The sequence below is a fragment of the Aquila chrysaetos genome, chromosome 7 (assembly GCF_900496995.4).
Source record: "Aquila chrysaetos chrysaetos chromosome 7, bAquChr1.4, whole genome shotgun sequence".
Lineage (NCBI taxonomy): Eukaryota > Metazoa > Chordata > Aves > Accipitriformes > Accipitridae > Aquila > Aquila chrysaetos.
Window position 1 is genome coordinate 7,514,002 of NC_044010.1, and position 24,225 is coordinate 7,538,226.

General features: G+C 41.6%; 1 protein-coding gene across 1 annotated transcript in view; it reads left to right on the forward strand.

The window, feature by feature from the left end:
* Nucleotides 1–23,974, forward strand: part of DPT (dermatopontin) — a 28,558-nt gene extending 4,584 nt beyond the window's left edge. Inside the window, exons 2-4 of the mRNA XM_030021072.1 lie at nt 5,560–5,685; nt 16,642–16,749; nt 22,564–23,974. Of these exons, the coding sequence (XP_029876932.1) occupies nt 5,560–5,685; nt 16,642–16,749; nt 22,564–22,630 (301 nt within the window). The 3' untranslated portion in view covers nt 22,631–23,974. The remainder of the gene's footprint in view (nt 1–5,559; nt 5,686–16,641; nt 16,750–22,563) is intronic.
* The last annotated feature ends 251 nt before the right edge of the window (nt 23,975–24,225 follow it).

Consider the following 24,225-nt stretch of genomic DNA (forward strand, 5'->3'; position numbering starts at 1 on the left):
TGTTTAGACTTCTGAGGAAGTGTTTGGGTGGGACTTGGAAAGAACAGATATCTAGATTCTCCCTCCCCACTCCCATTCTCACTCTCCTTTGCCTTCTCTTTAAGTGCACGAACACACACACGCGCAGATTCTTCAAGTAGGCACACAACCCTATTTCCCACAAACTAGGTGCAAAGACAGACTCAAGAGCAAAGGAAGTGTCTGCAGGAGCCTCCTGTTCAGACTCTGGCAGCACACCCTGGTACATCTGCGAGGAACTGTTTTTGTTCTCAATCTCTGACCAATCCCAAGTCTCAAATCTGAGGCTGTATTACCCAAACCCAATAATCAAGCTGCCCTTTCAAAATGTTCCCATTTGTGCTATCTACACAAACAAGTTAATTTTTTTCAAAGCCCTAGGTTTATGTTAAAGGGACAATGCTGCAAGCTTTTAGCACAGCTGCAATGGACTGAGTCCAGTGGGAGCATCTGAGGAGAAGAGGGGTGTTTCTGTAGATAGGGAGGCCTCATCAGCGACTGTCAAGAAGAAATCAACAGGGTGAATAGGCCCTTGCCTTCCCTTTGGGCGGGGAGGAGAAAGAAAGTCATCACTGACCCCTAAATGAAAGAAAAAAGATAGCTGAACATTATAGTGAGGTTGCCTTTGGCACATGGAAGTCACAACAACACGTCTCACCACCCCACAACAGATAGTGAAGACTCCTAGTAGAAGTGGCCATTGGAGACTGGCATGGCCTAACCAAACACAGAAAAGTCATTCCCTCTGTCTGAGTGCCAGTGTTTCAAGTGTCCTGAGCCTGCTCTCAGCCATTAATGTCTCCCCACTCATCTGTAACAGACTGACCATTAAATTAGCTTTCATCATGCAACCAACCAAATCACACAGAGGGAGGACACTCCACAAAAACAACTCAGGAGAGCAGGACAGAGCCTCCCCTCCACAGCTGTACCAAAAGGAAATTAACTTTTGGATACTGAAAGTAACAGATTTTGGTGAAACAACACTCCAGGAAAACAGTCTATCTAATGTCTCATTCAAAATGCCTCCCACACTCTAACCATAGTCTTAACCGGCTGCATGAGGTTAGGCCACCTCTCTCCATATGCACTCCAGGGAGGACTGCAGAAGAAAGCATGCAGCATTATTTCTATTGGGTCAGTTTGTCCTGTCTGATAATATCTCCATAACATATAGATTCATTCTGCTGTGAGAGGCTCTAGAGAGATAGCTTTAAAGTAATTAGTGATGCAAGTTTTACAGGAGCCATCTGCTCTACAGCAAAACAGTGGGATTTTTTTTTTTAAGTACCTAGAATGACACTCTCAGGTTACCCTGTTGTAAGGAACAAATCGCCCTTAATGAAGCATGATGCAGTGACTACTGAGCTGTGTGTCAGACTCTGCACGTTTCCAGAGAGCTTCAGGGAGTGCGACATGATCAGTGCAGCAGGGGCTCAATGCAGGCTCTAACTGCACCACTTACTGCATCTTGACTTGGGCTTCCCTGACCAGATTTGGAGTGAACAGGCTTCCTCTTTGGGTTGTCATCCTCAGGACAACATGCTGCTCAGGCTAATTCCTGCTGTATCTGAGGGGGACGGGGAGCCTTGGAGAGAGGTGTACAATGCAGCACCAGCATTAGGTGGGGCACAACACTCTGGGGCTTTGTCTAGCAAAGAGCAAAAATAAGATGTAGGCATAGAGCGAAAATAAGATGTAGGCATAACTACAAAGTGTCACCACAACTGGTGCCATTGCTCAAAACAATTATACTGTTGCAAGCAATATTTGTCTTCAGTCTGACAGGCAACTGTTGAGTCAATGAGGTACACACTTGGTCACTGAGGCTATATCAATGTTTGCAAATAATGTGGCACAATTTAAGCGGATCTGCAGGGTGAAACAGTTCATGCATGGACCCAAAATCCACATATGCATTTTGAGTGGGTTTGTTTCAAACTAGCTCTAGTTTGGTCTCACAGATAAAAGTTCATTGGTGAACAAGGAAAGCAGTCCTGACCTGAACTAAACCAATAACATGGATGCACAGTTTGGTGGCTTGCCATGACAGAACTCAGATGCACAACACTCCTTAACCAGTTCAGAAGAAGATTTGGTGAAGCAGAGGCTTTTTACAGCAATTGCAGCAGGCCAGGAAAAGTCTCAGCTCCCATAGGGCTGTTACTAGACAGAACTCCTCCCAAAATAAGGCTGTATAGTTTACTTACTTTCTACGAAATACTGCAGTTGTTTCCAACAGATGTAAACAAGGGAAGGGAAGAGCAACTTCCCATTCAACAGCACCTGACCCTCACTACCACCAGTCTTCCCACTCCCTCACCTACCAGCCAGCTCACTTCCTCTTCTCCCAGTACGAGATCCAAAAGGCAACTCTTCATGCATCGCAACTTGAGCCAACTAGAAAAACAAAACAACCTACCATTGCCAAGTTTAATCCCACACAGCCCCAGCCAGTTTCTCATGCTCCTCTGCATTCACCTTCTAAGAGATATCTTCCTCTCTTCTTAGCAATGTCAGGATTTCATGAGTGAGGAGAACCCAGTAACATTAACTCTGAATACTGAATTATCTTCTATAGCAAAAGTGCCACAGAGTGGGCCTAGGTTTGTTTTTTTTTCACTTGGCCATAAATCAAAGGCCCCAAATCGCTAGTTTTTATTCACCATACTGGTTTGCAGGATTTGCTGTGACAGGAGTAGTGAATTCAACAGAGAAGGAAGAAATCCTCACATATTAAGTGTTGTTTTCAGATTAGTGCATAGACCATCTGACTAAAAAAGTGTATAGGGAGGGGTTGTTTGTTTCCCTTGAAGAATCACTTTCTGCTCGTAGGAAAGAGGCCAACTGGGAAAAGACGAGAGAAAAAATGATTTTATATGAGGTCACAAATAAGCACTCCAATTTCTGAGAGCATCTCTTAACTTTTGAAGGAATATCTGGATTTGACTTGAAAATTAGATCAGGGAAAAAGTACTTCAACGTCACTACTACCTTTCGCTGAACCCAATATTGAGCTTGAGTAACAGATTGCAGGACTTTGTGTGTATGAGACAGAAGTAGAGAGGGAGAAGTGAACATGAGCTTAAAAGTATATTTCAAATTTTACTTTGAATGTTTTTAAAATAAAATGGCAATTATAAGACATGACTTATGTCCAGTTATACTCTCTAAGAAACTAATTTTTAAGGCAACTCCAAATATTATATTTTTTTAAACACATTTTTCATGAGAGGGTAGAATCAGGATCAAAAATAACCAAACCTTCCTGAAGTTTGGTGCCCAAATATGTACACATGTAAACATAGGAGTGTTATGTTAGCTAGATTTTTTCAATCCACTATAGAGAGAAGGGTCCATCAGTGAAGTCTCTCTCAAAATGAACCTTTCCATCAAAATTGGACTGTATTAGTAGAGGTGTCAAGAAAATAAAAACTGTTGGAGGGCAAAGAGAGCAGGAAAGAGGGCAGGACTTCCCAGACTGAATGTGGGCAGGTGGGGAGAGAAAAGGAGAAGGAAGAACCTGCCACAAAGACAAGTGTGGGCAGGAATATCAGATGCTGATCAGTGGGGATGGGAAATTGCAGGTCAATGCTGACCCTCTGAGAGGAAGTGCAAAGGACAAGGAGGAATGAAATGGTCCCATTATTGCACCTATGCAAAAGGGCTAGAAAATCTCCCAGGGACACAAGGACTTGAGCAGTGGAAATGCATGTAACTGGGAAGGGGGAGAGGCAGAAGATGATGAAGAGGTACAAGTTTGGTTCTACTTTACACAGATTAATACTCATCTTGCAACAGGTACAACCATTCCCTATATTTCTGTATATCAACCTTTTTTCCATCAGGATAACACCAATCATCTGCAGCTATCCAATATGTTTGCACAGAGTCTTAGCCATATGTTCCCATGGCCTATGTGCCAAAAAACAGAGCAACTTCCTATCAAAGTCCTGCTGAAATCCTCTGAGTGAGAGCCAAACTGCCTTACTTGGTGTGATACCATAGCAACCCAGAGTCCCCATCATTGCTTAACTCTGAAGGTCCTCGAAAGAGTCTCACAAAGCACAGCAAGTATGTGTGGCCCCAGCAACGTGGGAGATGCAGGGATACAAACAAATGTAAATACTCTTGTCTGAACAACAGAACACAGTGGAAGGGACATATGGAAAAGACCCCTGGTTCAAAGGTAGAAGCTGAAAGTTAGGCAGAGGAATTCATCCCTGCACTGGTCTAAATTGATCAGTTTTTCAGCTTTTGCATACAAACACTTGAGCCTCACACTTTGGGAGCACTAACACCTGTATGCACCAAGTGAATGACTTTCCAAACACCAAACTCTGCTAGATGATGTGGTTTTGCTCCCGAGAACTCCAGGCTCATTAAAATAAACTATGAGGTCATTGAATGAAACTAGGGGAAATTTTTGGTATTTGTTAATCACAAAGTTACCTCTGAAAGCGTCTTTGGGATATAACTATGTATTTGATTTTATGGTATCGCAAGGAAAGTTTGCTGCAGCTCTAGGCTGCCAGTTTTCCTTGATGAATGAAAAAGAAAGGAAAGGAAAGGAAATGGAAGAAACTGAATTCCCGTGATTTTCTCCAATAGGGAAACAATGAGGCTAGGAGGGTGCTTGAGAGAATGAGCATTCAATAGCTGAGTTAATGAGCTGTCTGTTTTCATGCTCTCCTTGTCTTTAGTCTCCAAGAAGCAAGCTATTCAAACTGATTATCACTTGAATTACTTTGGGTATCAGTGTCCAGATGCTTGCAGGGTGTGCAGAAAGAGAAGCATATATCTGCATGCTTAAAGACCATGTCTATTCTACTTGAAGGCAGTGATTTACATGCATGACAGAATTCCTGAGTACACAGAAAGCATGAAGCAGCCGATTTTTCTTTTGAACATCCAGTCACAAAATTTATGTGAGTCTGATAATTTCCTAACATCTGAGTGTCAGTTTTCCTCGTGTGATTGTTATCAAATCATTATTTCATCACAAGCCAATAATGTTTTGAATTAAGAGTGCCTTCTCCTGGAGACAGGTAATTGAGTAAGAAATAAAATAAAAGAAATTGCTGAACTTCTTTTATAAAAGAGTTTCTAAGGCTTCTTTTTTGTAGAGAAGCAGTTGACAAAATTACTCCAATGAACCCAAATGCTCAATACCAACCAAAAGTATTAATGGACTATTTTGAAGTCAGTCTCATGATTTGTAAACAGTTGAGAATGTCAACACCAGAACAATCTTCTAGCCTGATTAGCATACTGGAATGATTAAATACTTAAAAACAGTTTAAATAGTTTTAAGTGCAACATAAATATTAAGATATTATTAGTTAACTACTGCTGCTTTCTTATACAAAATGGTTACTCAATACACAGCAAGTGCATACAGTGCTTCTCAATATAAAGCCAAACCCTGAGCTTCTACCCTGAATCAAAATTTTAATTGCTATTTTCAGGAATGCTTGAACCTATCAAGGAATCTAATATCTCGTTTTCCTTACATGTTCTCTTCTTTCTCCTCTTTCTTAGGTATCAAACCTGCTCAAACAATGGGCTGGTGGCTGGTTTCCAGAGTCAGTACTTCCCATCTGTGCTTGACCGTGAATGGCAGTTTTACTGCTGCCGCTATAGCCGGAGATGCCCGTATTCATGCTGGTGAGTTCAAGCAGAAACCAAACCTGTTAGCCTCTTTTTCCCAGCAGTCCCCACAAATGTCTTTGGCCACTTTGCCCATCAAAAACTTTGTCTGAGAAAAAGTTAACTGTGTTTTATGGGGCTAAGCAAGTTATTTCCAGTCTGGTAACAGTATTCTTGAGGATCCATGGCTAAGGGAAGAGAATGAGGGCACAGTTAGGCTGAACGGCGCAACACAGTAGCTAGCCCTAAATGAACAGGTCTGGGTACCAGCAGCAGCCTAGCTAAGCTGGAAACCATGACAGAAGTCTCCAAAGTGGAACAGCATTTCAAAGGTGGTGATATAGCTCCCATTATAAATCCAGCACAGGAGTAGGAGCATCTCTGCACTACACAATTGTGCCACAATGACTTACAGGAGTGAACTTACTGCCAGTTACCTCAGAAAAAATATCCTCTGGCTGACAACCTGGGATATTTGTAGTGCATACAACTTGCTCCCTCTCTCCAGGCTGTTTGAAGACCAAAGTCAAAATGAGCTACTGATCATAGTCCAAACCTAAAAAAAAAAAAAAAGGTGGCCTCACCTCAACACAGTATCACAACTGGTGCTGGCAACCTCACAAAGGCTATGGAAAAATGAGCTACACATCCTGATCTTCCCTGTGCCCCCAGGTGTGGTTTCTCTAAACTGAGACAGAAGCACAGTAGTAGACTGTATAGAGAAAGCTCATATGGCTCCTGTCCATTCTGTATAACAGAAGTCATGATTTTACGCTCCAGGGCTAATAATCCAGCTATTCTCACTGATACAAAGAATAACCTACCTGCACATAAAAAAAAAAGAAGAAAATAGGGGGAAAAAAATCTGTGCTTGAATCTTTGTTTCCAGAACTCAGCTTTGAAGTAAACTTCCCATTGAGATGCATACAAACTGTTTACATGCCCGTTGGCCTTACTTGTCTGGCTGGCTACTGGCCAAACACAACAGCAGTGCCTTGCTTTGCATCCTTCAGCCTCCTTGCAGCCAGGAGGAAAAGAAATGGGGTTTTATTATTATTATTAAAGTTTTAAATGACAGGAACTCTGTAACAAAGTCTTTGAACGTTCTTCTGCCCCCTTTTCAGCCTACACTGCCTACGGATGTTCTCTACCTGGGGGTTTATTTACATACCTGCCCAGGCTCTTCCCTCTGAGGGAAACTCACTCTAACTTTTAAGCAATTCTTCCAATCTCTCTTACTCCTCTAATACTGCATGCGTATTCAGAGAGACAACAGAAATCTTCTCTGACCTCTTTTGTTGTTGTTGACAGTTCTGCTTCCCTCAGAGGTCGCCTTGACAACTGGGAACAGCTTTGTCTCTGCCTTGCAAATTGGCATTCAGAGTAATGCAATTCCTAATGTAAATGTTTGGGGTTACTGATGTCTTGCAGTTTCCATCCCAGCTGCACATGGACTCCTATATTGCCCTTCTATTTCCAACAGTGACAACACTCCATTTTTATGCTTGGAAAATAATGCCTTATGCAGTTCAGCTGTTACTGTCTTTCCATGCAGAAAAGGCAGCATTTCAAAGGCAGGTGAAGCATTTCTTCCTCTAGTCAGGGTAGAAATCCCGTGTGCTCACATTCTTCTGGGAGGGGAGAGCTGTAAAACCTCTGGGAAGACCTGTCACCTAGCTTATGAAAAGCTTCTGGTGCATAGTTTGTGAGTATGTGTTCATTATAAAACCACTTTGTACCCTGTATTACCAGGCTCAGTCACTCCCTCTGGAACCCAGTTTGTTCTGTTCAAGCTACTGGCCTATATTGACACTTCCATATCCAGTCTTGGCCTAGAGAGTCTCTCATACAGTTTCTTCTACTTGAGAGCCTTGTTTGACCTTACTCTCTTGAAGTGCCTCCTTACAATATATTTCTTCCAATTTCTTTCAAGTCGTCATTCTGTCTTTGGAGTTAGCAAGGAAGATACAAGCTCTTTCTACATACAGTTATCCAAATTAGGATGCTATGTTCTGGACAGACAGACAACTAGATAGGTAAAAAAATGGTGGTTTAACAGGCTCAGAGGGGAGTGGTTAAAGGGTGATACCCTGCCTGGGTGCCCACTACAAGCAGAGGACTGTAACTAATGGTCTACCCTGGGACCTGTCCTGCTTAACGTCTTTATCAATGACCCTGAGGAAGCAACAGAGCACACTCTTGCCAAGTTTGCATATGACACCAAACTGGGGGGAACAGCTAATACGCTTGAGGGCAGGACTGCTGTTCAGAGGGATATAAAGAAAATATTTTCCTCTACGAGGACAGTGAGATAGTAGAGCAGGTTGCCCAGTGAGGCTGTGCAGGCTCCATCCTTGGAGGTTTTCAAGACTTGACTGAATAAAGCCCTGAGCAGCCTGGTCTGACCTTGTGGTTGACCCTGCTTTGAGCAAGGGGCTGTACCAGAGACCTATTGAGGTCCCTTTCTGCCAGAGTTATCCTGTGATCCCAAACAAGAGGACTCCTCTGCTGGAGGGCCCACACCATGCAGCTAAAATCTCCTCTCCAAAACAGTGGTCTCCTGCTTATTGTCTGCTGGGAACAGTCTCTTTTCTGTTTTATTCCCTTTATCCTGTCTAGACAGTGTCTGGGAGAGTGCTAGTTGTTATGCCAACATACAAGCAACATGAACTGCAATGTGGTAGCGTGAAACCCCATGCTTTGGACCACTTTTACTGCTACAGATGTGACTTGTCTGAATTGTTAAACTTCAGTGTACAGCAACTAAACTTCCCATTCCCTAAGACCAGGAGTTCTCACTCACAACTTCGATCCCATTGGCATTTCCAAATTATTGTCAAAAAACCTTGTTCACACATCACACTTCTGGTCTGTATCTTGCACTCTGTTTAAGATGCTTTTGACAGAGAGAACGTGTTTTCCAAACAATCTGCAAAGCAGTTCTGGGCTACCATGGGTGGAACCTCAGAACATATATGCATGTAAGACACAATAGAAATGTGTGTGTGTGTATACAGTATCATCATTTATTACAGTTTCTGCCCCAACTTATAATGGTATTTATTCTGTTCCAGAAACTAGCTGTCAATAAACTATCTGTGGTGAAATGGCTATTAACATGCAGCTGACTCCTGTTTCTTGGTTGAAGCAGCCTAATTTCATGCAAAGGCATCTATTAGTATATGACTATGTGGAAAAGTAATACCAGGAAAATATGCAATGACTGTGGTGCCTCATGGATCATGTGTGACACATAGGAAAATCCATATTTAAAGACAATCCACATTGCAGAATTTCTCAGCACTCTTCAATTTTAATGCGCAATGAATCCTTCATTATGAAACCAAATATGGGCAGAAAGACATTTTTAAGAAAACTGACAATACTGAGAAGTAACAAAACTCTTTGTTTTAAATTAGCTCTCACCTTGGGTATTTGATCACTTCCTCTTCCAGTTGCCTCCATACAGGGCTCTCTGGCAAACATAAAAGCAGTAAGACAGCTGATCCTTATGCATGGTTTCTCTTGGCTCTTCTTCTTCAGGACTACATTCCTCCTGATGTGAGCTGGTCTTCCCTACAATGAATAAAGACAGGTTTTCCCCATATATATGAGCCATGCAAATGGTTTGTTAGAATTTGACCCAGTTTTTACAGCTGGAACATTCCGATATTTTTCGAGTCCTGCTAATACTTACTGGAATACTAATTTATGACACCATCATGCTGACTGAAACCCACACTTAAACACTTTGCTTAACTTAAGAACATGGTTAAAGCCAAACACATGCTTAAGGACTTTGCTTGGTAGGATCTATACCCTTACTCTTAGAGCCTAGCAGTTCTGTTTCACAGCTCATCTTCTCACCATTAATTCCCAGTTTACCTGTACAGTAAGCCCATACTGAAAATAAATATACTAATTTTTTTCCAGTCTCATAGTTTTGCACTTCCTATTTTTATTTTTTTTTTACAAGTACTTTGTTTCCCTCTTCACCATGCCAAGTCTTGTCATGGATTCTGCACATTTCTACCATACTGAAAATAATTAACATTCCTCACAAGAGGCAGAAAAGCTCCCATTATTTTACCTGGCTAGGGAATGCTACCACTGTGTGCTGATTTGAACCATAAAGGAAGCAAATCCATCACAGATGCAGAGACAATGTTATTAAGCGGTCCCATTAGAGCCCAGATTTTTCTCTTTGCCAGGAAATTGAAAGCTTGACTCCATACTCTCAAAAGCAAACACATGTCACAGAGCAGCCCCAAGTCTGCACAGACTGTTTATGACTGTTTCCCCTCTCCAAACAACCAGCGGTCCAAGTGCCAGAAGGTCTGTCTGGAGCTGTGGCTGCTCTCTGTCACAGTGACATTGTCCAGGCAACAATTACATTTTCCAAGAGTTACGGGGCTTAAAGAACTTATTTGTTTTCTGACTCAACCTGCCACCAAAGCCATATTGAAACTGATGAGATTCTATGCAGGTTTCTCAGAGATTACTAACAGCAGAGATACAAATCCAGGAGGTGAACTCAGAATAGATGTGGGGGAAACGTGCTTCTGGGAAGCCAATTCCCCTTCCTTCTTTTTTTTTTTTTTTTTTTTTTTTTTTTTAAATAAAAAAAAGGTATTTAACCAATTTTTTTTTTATATCCCAGCAAATACAACCTTACAGTTCAATCTCCAGGACCATCTTCCAGAGACATCTTAGGAGAAACACATTTGCTTAACAGTGGAAAGCTAGCTAATGTTATTTCAGACATGTCTTTCTCGAGGAACAGGCATAAGGTGCCCTGAGCTATCTGCTGCTGTTTGTATCTGTATTGCACTAGCTCATGTGGGCCTCCAAGAAGAACTGTGGTCCCACACTGTTGGCCTCGTGGCTCCTCAGCCCTCTGAGAGTTTGTGGTTTTCACTACAACATAGTAGAAACAGAAAGGCGGTGATGTATCTAGGTGAATCTATGACCTCAGAGCCTGGAGCTTGAACTCAATCCCGAAACACACGTGACATGGCCACATGAGAAAACTGTTCATCTCTAGAGCAGCTCCAGGACACCTCTAGTTCCCTGGCAGCCCAGCAATCTGGGATCTATGCTGGGATCATTGGCAGGAATTTCTGTAGACAGTTTACTGAGACCTTCTTTGGCTTTTCAGCATAGTATGCTTTTTAAAAGGGGATGATCACTGTCTTCCAGCTGGAGGAAGAACTGAAATTGATTAGAGTCATATAATTCCCATGTTCACTGAATGTAACATGGAGGCTCATGGCTCTTGAACCAAAATTTTCCTTTAGGAGAGCCATATTCTTGAAGCACTTGTAAATAACATCTGAAACAGTAAGGCCATTCAGGGGACACTCCTTGTCCTCAAAGGTCAGAAAGTTAATGTCAGAGCTTATGTTTTCCTCCTGAAATGGAACAGCTCCTTCTTTTGGCTGTGGCATTGCTAGAGGAAGAGTTCAGCAGCGAAATGGAAAATGAAGGTTAAAGAGGAGCCATTCATCTCATTAACACTGTAGTTGCACAAGAAGTGAAAAGTGTAAGGCACTCCGAAACAACGTACTTACTAGAAGGGAATAAGCATATACAACAGTTGGAGCAGGAAACCATGAGCTCTACTACTGACTGTCTTTGATAATTTAAAAGACTCATTTCTTTTGTCTGCTTGATATCTGAAAGCAAGGCATATCCACAGTTCCCATTTACTTCTCTAAGGGGCAGACTGCACAATACTAGTAAGGCCATGGGTGTGACTCAATCTTCTTATCGGTACAAAATAGACTCATGATAACTATTTCTGAAGTCAATCATTAAAAGAGTGCTAGGGATCACTGTAGATTAGTACAAAACATTCTTCCCAGTGCTAAATGAGTAACTCTGTGTTTTCTATTAATCTCTAACATAGTGATTCTTCACTGTGGAAAATAAACAACATTACTAGTTTCAGACTAAAATAATAACAACAGTAATCCTGTTAAAGATTTAATGCCTTTTTTCAATACGTTTCCTACCCTGAGCAAGATTTATAGGATTATAGTAAAGTACATTAGAAAAACATGGGGATGGGTGGGGCAATGCAATCCAGTCGGAAGATAAACCATCTCACATCAACCCTATACCAGCTAAAAAAACCATTATGAAAATACCTTTTTCTGTCAGGTTTTCCTGCTCTTCCCCACACATGCCAAACCACTTACATCCTTTCTCACAAGCTTTTCTTTCCCAGTCTTTAACATAAAATTACCTGCTTTCTCCTCTCCTGACAATGCCACTAGTGCGCCAAGTCTCTTGTGTCCAAACATCATACACCTGATACCAACCTGAAGTGGATTTGCAAAGCCAAACCAGAATTCCTCTGTTTTCTGTATTAATTCTTGCAAATAGATCATATGGATTGAAAAGACTACCACTTGCTAAAGGTCTCACATTACTGTTTTCTCGCCTATGAGTCCTTCCCCGAACTTAACACCTATGTGCATATCTGGGTTTAGTAAACAATCCCAGTACATGCAACCTGTTCTGCCTCCTTGGGGTTCGTTTGGCACCAAATTACTCAATGCCTAGGTCCCACGATCAGTATAACACAGGTCTTCTCACAGCTGCTTTGCAAGCCTCTCTTCAAGGGCCTTCCCTCATGTATCCTCTCAGGCACCACAGCAAGCTTCTCACTGCTCCCCTAGCCCAGTTTTCTTATCAAAGAGGTCAATGCCAGAATGCTTACAGGGTCCTCATGCAGGTTACTGTGGATGGCTCTTCCCAAATGGGTCTTGCCCTTGGGCTTGGACTCCTTGGGACTCCAGACTCCTGTGGGCAGGCAAACCCTCACCAGCTAGGGCAAAAAGTGTCTCTCACTTGTTTCGTGACTCCTCTCAGGTATAAACCATACATTGCCACATGTGGCTTACAAATGCTACCACATTTGTAAATAAATAACCTGTCTGTAGGGCCCTGGTAGGTGGTTCACAGTTGATATGCATTAGAGAGTAAAACACTTAATATTTTCAATTAAGCACTTGATAATAAGGTTACACACCAAGCTACAACAAATGCTGATGGAACCACTGTCCTGTGCCGGGCAGACCACTTTGAGAAGACCCTTAATGGCAGAGTTAAATTACCTTTCTCCCTTCCATGATAAGAAAATCACGTACTGAATATCCCTAAGCATTAAACACTAGAGCATCACTCAGTGCAGACACATTTTGTGTGACTCACCCCCAGGATTCCAAAAATGGGGATAATAGAGAAGGGCTGGGTCACACCATGGAGCCCTGCTATATGGACAACCAATTGCATTTCCTTCTAAAGGATACAGCACAATCCATACGACCTTGAGATGCATGGGCTTAAGGGAACAGTTTCATAAATGAGTACAGCAAACATCAAAGAGAACTGAATTAGACAGACAGACCACACAGACCCAAGTGAGCTTGAACACTGCTGTCATAGCACTATTTATAATTTTTCTCTCCAGAACAAAAGGAGTCAGTAGGCATCTGTCTATGTAACAAGACAAACTTCAGAGCAGCTCAAGTCCCCAAATAATTTACTTTTGGTAATTGCATATATTTGCTTTTCGAACATTTCTTAGCAGAGGAGCCCTAAAAGGCTGAATGGTAATGTGGAGAAGTTAGCAGAGAGGGAGGGAGACATGACATCAGGCAGAAAGAAAGAGAGGGAAGCTAAATGAAGGCTTCCTACTGCATCTATTCACTTCAGAATAACACAGCCTGCTTCTGCAAAAGGTCTGTAAGACCCTTCACAGTAATTCAGGAGCTTGACATCAGATTTACCTTCCAACTGAAAGGCTCATGAAACAAGTTCAAAGAAATGACTCTCAGTTCTGTCTCTGAGTGGAGCTGAGAGTAGCTTTTTAACCTTGTCTCTTGCACAGTCTCATCTGCCCAGCACATAGTGCTGGTCAAGATTACAGAACATTTTCCTTGCTGAATGCCAAACAGATGTTATGAAACACATTTGGTGGAACATATATAAACACACATCTTAGTGTTTTCTCATAATAATAGCCCCCAAAAGCCCCAAAACCTGGAGTTGATGGGGGAATGCAAAATGAAATCCTGGTGCATAGCTGGTCTTCATGCCACATTTTAAAAACCTGCTATGACCCAGGAATCTTCGAAGATGTGCCATCAGACACTCAGGCTCCAAATGAGTAAACTAAATATGGGGATTCTCCTCTGGCAGAGGGAGCAGCCACACCATTAAACTTTCTTACCCTCCAAAACAGAGTGTCCACTTTCTGCCTGTTGGGAATGGTACCTACCATGTGCTAACTTGCGAACTGGTTCTTTGAGGTATCTGCTGAGACTGTGCTAGTTGGTCCGGACTAAAACTGTCCCAGGGATTGTTCTAACAATTTACATGTCAAGGCAATCAAGTTATAGTGCCCAGAAACATTCTCTGGTGTTGTTTAATTTACTAGCATAGATGTAGCCCCAGCTTTTTTTGGCCTCTGGCTATGGATCCAGAAATACTCCTAAGTTTCCAGATTCAGATCCATGGCTTCACTGATAGGAGACCCATGCATGCAAAAAAGTCCTCCTCAAGGGCTTGATTTCTGTGTAAAGAAAATGGGTAAAATACAGACCAAGTAGCAGAGGTCAGGCTTTGTGAAGTATACTCTAGCTCTCATTACAGCTGTGGGCATGGAGTGCAGGGCCCCAAAAGTAGCTGTTTGTGAACTGGAGGGCTTTCAGCAAGTTGGCTATACCGAGGGACCAGCTTATGCTCAGGTTAAGGTTCTTGTATGGGGCCATAAAGGAGTACTACAGATTCAAGTCATGGGTTGTCTAAGTAAAAAAGTATTCAAATCAAAACTGTAAACTGTCTGACACTGACAAATAAATATATATTTGGGAGCACAAGGAGAGATGTCCTGAAAGCAAAAATGATAACATCAGCCTTCAATCAAAATAACAAATAACTTAGGTTTGCCATGGTTTGACAGAAACACATTCAGGTGATGATCTTTAGTTTAGGAAAAACCACCAGCTAACTGGTAAGAAGCCATGAGAAACAGCTTTTTGTATTATTTATATTTATTTTCTTTGTCTGGCTCAGAGCCAGTTCCCTTAAAGTCCATAGTGGTCTCATTTTGGACTTTTCATGGGCGCTGGACTGAAAACTGTAGCTCTAATTTTCCCACTTGCAGAGCATACTGATGACTCTATCTATTTTCCATCCTAACAATTGCCGGTGTACGTGATTTCTTCTATTTCTCCTAGTCCGCAGCAGCTGTCTGCATGACCTGTGAAATACTGCTGTTCATTTCTCATCACTACGAGGGCTCTGCAAATCCATGGGTCCTTCGTCAGAGCTGTGACAACAGACGCTGTGACCAGGCCTGATCTTCTGTTTCCCAAACACCCTTGGGGACGGGTGTTCTTGTACTACAACTCATAATCTGTTTGGTGATTGCCATGGCCAAAGGACAGGAGGCATGAGAATGAGAGATGTTCAAAGAAGTTGACTGTTGAGACTTAGGGATCTTATAAGGTCATGCTTGAGTTTCACAGTTCCCTTTTTCATTTGTCAAGCAATAATGATTTGTTAAGAATGATGTTCCAACTGAATGATGTTTTTCTTTCATTTTCAAAAGCTGAAAATGACCTGGAATTAAGTCATATCTGCTTTACAAAGAAGATGTAAACAGCATAAGAATAGGGCAAATAAAGTGATCAAAAATACATTTAAAATATACAGAAAGTGGTAGCAATTTCAGAGGATTTTTTTGTTACAGCAAGTGGCTCTAAGAGAAAGCAGCCTAATATTCCAGAGTCCCTCAGTTTTCAGGTAAACCTCCAGTTTCTGAGTACTCCAACAGTTACTCGTTTGGGGTCCAAATACGCCCAAAGCATCTCATTTTAAAAACTTAAAACCATCTGAATAATTATATTCCTAGTGAGTAAAATATTTAAGCTTGTGCTCAACCCCCACCAATTTAACAAAATGTAAACATGCACATGAGTGCTTGACTGGGATGTGCTAGGATCACCTTCAAGAATCATTCAAGTACTGCTGCTGGGCTGAATTAAGTCAGAAAAATGGTTGTCAGGATTTGCATAAAGACATCTTAACCCTGTTAGTCTCAATAGGAGTTGAGCCTTTCATTTCCACAGGGACATCATCTCCCTTACAGGGAACCTGATTCTTCCTTGTGCTGCTTCAGAGTAAAGCTGACACAACTCCACTAGCAGCTCTCACATAAAATGGTGTAATACAAGGAAAGACTGAGTGCCAGATTTCCATTCCTGACCTCTAACATAATGTTGACATAAAGTACTGGTCAAGGTCCCAGCCCCTTCCTGCATCTGTTTATTATCTGTAAAACCAAGTACAGTATTACTTGCCTATTTCCCAGGGAAGCAGTAACGGTAATTTGATTAATAAGTGCAGAAGCACTTTGAGCTTTTTAGATAAAATACACTGCACAAATATTGTCCAGGCCCATATTTTTACATTATATACTAGTCAGAAAGTGGAAACAACAAAGAGGAATGGATTAATTGCTACATTCATTTAATATACTTCATAAATGGATAAATGCTTCTAGTTATTTGACTTGGCAACATTTACAGCACTCTACAGCAGCAAACCAAACAGACTCACAAGAGGCCGGAGCAAATCCCTGCAATAAAGACTTAAGTAGTAGACAAGCTTTACATTCTTGTTCAGGCTGCTTTTATCCCAGAGCTGCAGATGTAGATACATATAATACTCCAACTTGCTCTTAACAGTTCTAAACTTACTGAAATTTATTCAAATAGCTACATGGATTAGTTGTGTAGAAGAGAAAGGCAGTCTCATAGGTGAGACTGCATCTTATGGTGCTGTTAAGAAACAAGAACTTTTAAAGAAGCAGGAAAAAACTACTATTTGAGTTGCATTCAGTCAACTGGACTTTTCTATAAGATGGTAAATAATATTATCTTCTTTTTCCCTAACGTAAAGGTTAACAACAGAACATCCAGGACACTATGGAGAAGATATGGACATGATGATGTACACTTATGACCATTACATCCGTGGGGCAACCACAACTTTCTCTGCTGTGGACAGGTTTGCTTTTCATCTGTTTCATTAGAAATTAAAAAAAAAAAAAAAGGTCTTCCTTTTCTAAACAGTGCGTGGCTACACATCGTCTGCTGTGATACTTAGCATCAGGCTAGTACTTCTGAGGACCAAAGTCCACAGTGCATGTAGCTAATTGTCCAGGGTGGTGTATCAGGAACAGGGCATCTTCATGCACAAAGGGATCATTTGCCATGTCCATCTTAGTAGTGAAAAACATAGCGATGGTAGGCTTGGCTAAATCTGCGCTCCGTAAAGTGTAACAGATCTTCAGTATTGTTTCTCGCCTACCTCTAGTTCGAGCATCTTTCATTTAACTCAGTAAAAACCCAGCCTGAACACCCTGATTTTTCAGGGGATGAGGGACTTATTTTGGCCCACTTTTCTTTGCAGGGAAGCAAGGAATCTGCCTGCATGCAAAGATAAGACCATACAAACTGCAATGTGAATGCTGTAAACTGCCCAATCCATTGCAACACAATTCTAACAGATTTGAGGCCACACTGCGAATTAAGGCAATGCAGTGCACATCGATCCCTTTCCAGAAAATGAGTTAACTACTTTTTCTTGATGAGTCCTGGTCATTACATGACATTTGGTAATCCTCTTGAGTGAGGCCCTATGGCTAGTGAAGTTGTAGTCATGCAAATGGATTCATAATTGCTCTGCTCAGTTAAAAAGAAGCGTCTCTCCCTCCTTACTATGCAGAACTGCAAAGTTTTACAATTTGGACTTAACATAAACCCCACAGTGCTGTCTGCCTGGGACTACAGAGATCCTAACAGAGCAGGTTTAAGGTGACTGTGAGCAGTCACCGAAACCTGATTGTGGGAGAGGGATCTTGATTCTTTCCTCTCAAGATGACCTCTAATACATTAACTGTGAGCTATTTCTTTGCTGATGTTTTTTATCAGACACCTCAGTCCAGTATATTAAAGCATTTGTTATCAAACACAGCACAGACAGCAAGGCAAGGTGCGCTGCACTGGCCCACCGCTGCCCAGACTGGCTACAGGAGAAGTGAGGAGAGAAGAGAGAAGTGGGAATTTAAACACACCAACATTTCAAGCTGTCTCTAATAACACTCAAAGCAGCCAAGGTGCTTTTGCCACTGTGATGCTCTTAGCTTGCCCGAGTTCACTAGGGATCCCTCAGCCAAAAGATTACCTAAAATAAGGAGGCTTTTCCAGAAATGATAACACATTGTCAGACTGCTGCAGGTCCATAACCTTAATTTTCTGGCTAAAATTCATTAGCCTGTTTATTACCAAATGGAAGCCACGCCTGCAAATTTTTCCTACAAGTGGAAGAGTAACTTTCAGAGCTAATTGACTCAAAGGTATCTATTTATCCCTTTAGATAAAGAATTTACAACGTTGCAAGGGAATCTCTGTTGTAGGGTTTTTTTCTCTTAAATATTCCCCAGTGCTATTCTTAATCCTTGTTCCTCATGGCTGTGGCAGAGAGTAGGGGAGATAATGCAGACAGTGTGCTCCCCTGCAGCTGGATTCAAGCCTCTATCAGATGTGGACCAGGGTAAAGTCAGGAATCACAAAGGTGAGCCTGGAAAACAGAGCAGTTGAGGTAACCAATGCCTCTGAGCAGATTTCTGTCTGTGACTGATGAAGGCTTAACACAGCCTTCAGAACAGGGTGGCAGTGGGGCGACTGGCCGGGAGAAGAGGCAGCATCACGGGGATGTACATCAGGAGCACAGGTCCTCACAGGTTATGAGACCACAGTACCTGGAAAGGGAAGAAGCCACCAACAACACATTTGCCCTACCACTACTGTGACGGCAGAGATGAACCTGCAACAGCAGCAGGCGAAAACTATGGAGAAAACATTTTATAAAGTGCAATCTAGGAAACTTTTCTGTGCCAATGAACTTTCTGCCCCCCAGCTTCCAGAATGACTAAAACCAACTTGTGTTGCCTGGTGTATGAAGTGAAAAAAATTCCTGCTACACTAGTTCATAATTCAGATTCACACCATAACTCTCCTGGAGTGGTATACTCACAACAGTCGGCAAAGTTTGTCATCCTAAATGGTTCTTTGCAGCTGGCTGAGGCAGAATAGGAGCAGAAAAAGCTATTCCAAGTCTCGGCCTGCCAGGAGCATGCACACATGCAGCTTGTCTGTGTAAACATGCTGTAGATTTTGAGACTACTTTTCATTTTCAAGCACATTAAACTTGTGTCCATACTATTTAGCCCATGACAGGCAATGTTCTTGAGCTAATGAGAGGCACAAAAAAAGCCTCTGAAGGTATTTTAGTTTAAGCTTTCCTAATCACTTCAAACAGGTATTTTTAGATTTTCTGAATAAACTTGTAGAAATTATATCCTCCCTTCCTACTCCTTAAGACATTGCATCACTGAGGTCACTGCTGATACACAGATATTTGAGAGAGCACGTGATGCCTCCGGCAAAATCTATAGAAAGTTTAGAAAGGTGGTATCCCCACCTCCTCTTCTGTAATCACTCTCTGCGAGTTTCCATGCCTGTGTATCAGGAATGAATGAAGGAGTTGCTGTTCATCATCAGAGGTTTTAAGTGCTCATGTGTGGAAAACAGACTTTAGAAGTGGTTAATATTTACATTTTTCAGTCCCATTTTAAATGGGTCAAAAAGAGAAAACAATTTTCTATAAAGCAAGACAAAAGCAACTGGAAAGAATTAGCAGAGGCCTGAAGTATCTCTGGAAGCACACTTGGGAGTGTGGTGGTAACGCTGACGCAGACAGGATGACCTGTGGACATAAGTAAGGGAACATTTGCAGGGAAAGGCAGTATCTTTTGTTAGACAGACTGATACAGTCAAGTTTCAGAGAAGGGCATGGGGTATGTGAAGCTGGTTGTAAACAATTGAAACTGCCCACATAGATATGCACATTGTAAACCCTTGGCAAAATAGCTTCCAAAATTTAAAAAAAAAAAAAAAAAAAAAAAAAAAAGCTTCAAAGTAGCTTCAGCCTGAGCTCTGAAACATGCTAAGTGATGATGGCATGGCTCCCTTGTGGAGCCTTGTTACAGGGCTGTGGTCTGGCTGGGTTGGTCTCTGGAGTCCAGAGAGCACCACTGGGGAACTCACAGCCCAACCAGCAGCAAGTAGCTTGGACAGGGAGGTGGGGATTACCAGATGTGCTTGGTAGGTGCCACAGCTTGCCCTTCACTGCGAAGTATAAAAATAGCACATGCAGACTATCATAAGCTCATTTCTTTTACACAACTGTCCTCTGCTCCATTTATTTGGGTGATCTGAATAGCCAGTAATTTCTTAACTGCTCAGATATCACCACTGAAAGATAGATCAACACCCAGCTACCCCAGCAATAAGTACATTTGAAATGCCTGGACAAGCTGGATACCTACTGAACTCAGCTGAGCTAAATTATAGGGTATTTTAGGTCCCTAATAAGTTTCATATGACCAAAGAAAGAGGATTTTGTCAAACTCAATATGAATAGGAATTCATAGAATTTTTTAACTGAATTGGAAACAGATTATTCGGCAATATTTGGAGATAAAAGATATGTTCCCTATAGCATCAAAAATTCAAATCTGACAGAACATGACAGCTGGAGGGTAAAAGTGCCAATTCAGTATTGACTCCCCAAGCCAAGGAAACGCATGAAGTTAGCAATTTGGGGGGGACTTATAAACTGGTGTTAAGGATCTGCAAAGGCAAGTTCATATATATACTAGAGTATTCCACATAGGGCAATTCCTGCCGGGATCTGCACTCCCACTGAAAAACTTGTAAGGGATCTACCAATTGAAACAGGCTGATAACTATTGAATTAAACACACAGCACCAGTGGTACAAAGCAATTGCCCGCCTCCTAAACAGTTGCACATATATGCTTAACTTCAAACGCAACTAATGCAAAAAAAGATAAATTAAGACACTAAATGCACACTTATTGGCCATCAACCATGTGTATATATGCTAAAGTGTCTGCAAGTTCAAGTTTAAATTACAGCTTCAGAAATAATTCCATTCTAATATTTTAATGCATGTTATTAATTCAGGTAACTAAAATACATTTATTTTAAAGAACTTGACTTTTAACTTTACAATATCCCATTTTAGAAAAATGGCTTGACCTCAACTTTTGAGCTAAAAGTCTCTCTGACAACAGGTGCTAGTTAGGCAGACGTTAATTTTGACCCATATAATCCTGTTAATCCATATACGAGTCATCTTTTTCTTTGTCTCTCTGGGTAGCTTAGGGACCAAAAGAGTAATAACTGTCTTTGAAAAGCATGCACATAGTCCAAATGAGGACTTCCTAAAATAAACCTAAAAATGAATCTTGCATTTCATTAACCTTTGGCAACAGTTTTATGAGGAAATTACAGTTAAAAACCATCTAGGAAAGGCCTAAAGAAAACCAAAAATAAACACTACATAAGTAAATGCAGACTTGCTGATGAGTATGAGACAGACCCTGTTCCAAATGACACTCAGCACAAACTGGTGAAGTAGCATAGTAAATTTCCAATAAAAAAACTCAGTTAATGAAAGCTGAAATGAGGCGCTTTATACCTACACAGACCTTAAGAGTTAAATTAATCTTATTCCAAGATAGAGTCACCCAGTCAATGAAACCATATAAGAGCAGTAAATAGCAAAATCCAGGCTCAGGTGTTCTCAGCACATCCCTGAGAGGCAGCAGGTTCTGCACCAGTTTCCTCCCTGTTTGGAGCTGGCCACCAGAAAATGACAACTGTGCAGGGGTCTTGTAAAGCAAGCTCCTGTTGAACCACTCCAGCAGCATTACCTGTCCTGTGCCTCAGGTTTAGGAGATAACTATTAGCAGAATCCAAACTTTCAGAAACCTCTTGGAGTACTACCCATTACCAATTTAAATGACGGCTGCCATCTGCAAGGACTGTACTCTAGATCTAAACTCCTGTTAGCCAGTACCAAGCAGCCTAAATTGAACATTTGCTCCACAGCAGGACAGTATTTGATCCTCTGAACTCATGCCTTTTTGTCAGGGGAAAATTTAACACACAATAAGCTAAGGTGGAAATCTGCAGCCTGTTGCAGCTATTGGACACTAAATCACTGACTTCCACTGTTGAATCCTGCTGCTCCAGTCACACTTCCTACTAACAATTGCTAGCAGGTATCGTATCACTCTCCTCAGAGAGAATACAGACATCCAATTACTCACAAATCAGGAAGAGCATAAAGTCTCCTCACACTCATAAACATTACTCTGCCTCACATGTGACTTGTGGAAATCAAGGATGAGAAGTGAATTTAATTTCTCTCACTATTGATTCCTTCACATCTTTAATAAAGGACACTAGCTAGAAGACCTAGTAGTGGAAAGAAAAAAACAAGAGTGAATTTTGCTGTGTGGATAACTCCCCACTTAGAAAACGCTTGAAAATCACCCACTTATTTTACTTTGTACACATTCCTGAGCAATACATGACAATAACTTTTGACAGAACCATCCTTTTCATCTTAGTCACTGATTTAAAGTCGGTTTAGGATTGATCACCATCAAGAGGCATCATCTTCTGAAGGATACTCAGAGACCTAATTATTCAGAGAGCTGATTTTTTTTTACCTTGTAAGGAAGTATGAAGGAATTATAACTATCAGACATATTTAATTTCATTCCAGCCCATAAAAACACAAAGCACTCAGAAGACAGTGAGCTAATGGCAGACAGAAGTTTTTGTTGCCACGATACCTGGTGTAATGTTATTCTTACTTGTATAGTCTTATCTTCTGCAGTTCTGGCTCACTAATATCTCTCTCTTGTCTCCCTTTCATGCAGGGATCGTCAGTGGAAATTCATTGTCTGCAGGATGACAGAGTATGACTGCCCATTTCAAAATGTTTAAAAAGATTGAGTGTACCCCACTTGGAAAGCTTGGGGACAGACAGGGTGGGATGAAGGTCAGCGATTACAGGAGAAAGGCAATTAGGCTCACAAAAAAAAGTACCAAGACTCATCAGCTGTCTGCTGAAGATACAATCATTTCCCTCTGGAGCTAATAAATAAATTGCCAGCCCATGTGCTTGCAACAGTAATTTTGGAGGATTCCTTCAAGCTGCACTGGCAGTTGTATCCCCCAAATAAAATTGCTTCTGACATACACGTTTATGATACACAAGTCTATGGCATATGCACAGTTACCTTTTTTATATATACATATAGCCATTCTGAACACATACAACTGCCTTTCACATAGACACTTTGTATAAATTGCTTCCCAGCACAGTCACTCCAAATGAGGTGGAAACATACTATAAGCTTTACAAGATCCACTAGAGTTTTCTGTCTTCTGCTTTGTACTTGGAACCAACCCAGCGATCCCTACCAGCTTCTCAGCACCTAGTAGCTGGAAGTGTGCTGAAAGCAGCATCAGGAGGTCTCTGATGTACTGCATCTGGCGTTACCTGTTACAGCCCCCAGCGTAACTCTACTGCAACAAAGGTCTGCCTGCACAGGGGAATTCTAGGTATTTACAACACTGGAAGACGCCAAAACCCGATTGAGAGCAGATCCATCAAAAACAGAAGCCTAACCCAGATTTAGTGAGAGTCTCTTTTATATTGACTTAAAAGTCTCTAATGGCATAACTAGCCAGGAGCTCTACTCTGGGCAAACCCAGGAGTAGGTCAGGCCACTTGCATTCTCAGTAAATACGTATACAGCACTTGTCAGGAGTCTACTTTTCAGGTGGATTGGGTTTCCACTACGGGTGCCTGTAAAACATCCATCTGCCCTCAGTAATATATTCTTGGCTTAGAACAGACAAATAAAGCTAATGACTTAGGTGACCTCAGTTCCTCCAACTTGCAGATCTCATTCCCTGTAAAGGATAAGCTGACCATGTTTCAAGGCTGCACAGCACTTGCGCAGCTGTAATGCAACAAGAAAGACTATTGATCTCTTCCAGGAAGATATGAGGTAGGATTTTTGCTCTTGAACAAACCAGAATTTAGGGCTTAGTTTCTTAGCTGATGAAGTCAATGGCAAACCTAGCAGTGGCTTTGGCGGTGCTGGCTCAAGGGCCACGTTGACCCCATGTACCAATTTAAGGTTATAAAGCTTCACAGGAAACAGTGGTGTCAGTCAGTCAGTTTCCATGGTCCAAGCATTTTTAACATATTTACTAGCATACCCTCAAGCGTGAGCATTGAAACTACACTTGTCCAATAAAAGAATAATAGGTTTTGCATTACTGTAGCCTTGTTCTTTCTTGATTTTACTCACACCAGCTTATTAACTTGCACACAAAGAAAGCCTCTGTCATTCTCAGACACCATGACGGTGATGAGGGAGTTTCTGTGAGAGCCAGTTGCTGTGACATGTAAGTAACAGTGGCAAACAGAAATCAAGAGGCCTAGGGAAGCTGGAGAAGCTTGTTAGCTGACACTGGTAGACAGGCAAAGGAAGCCGAGGGAGTTCCAAACAGGAAAGCACCAGAAA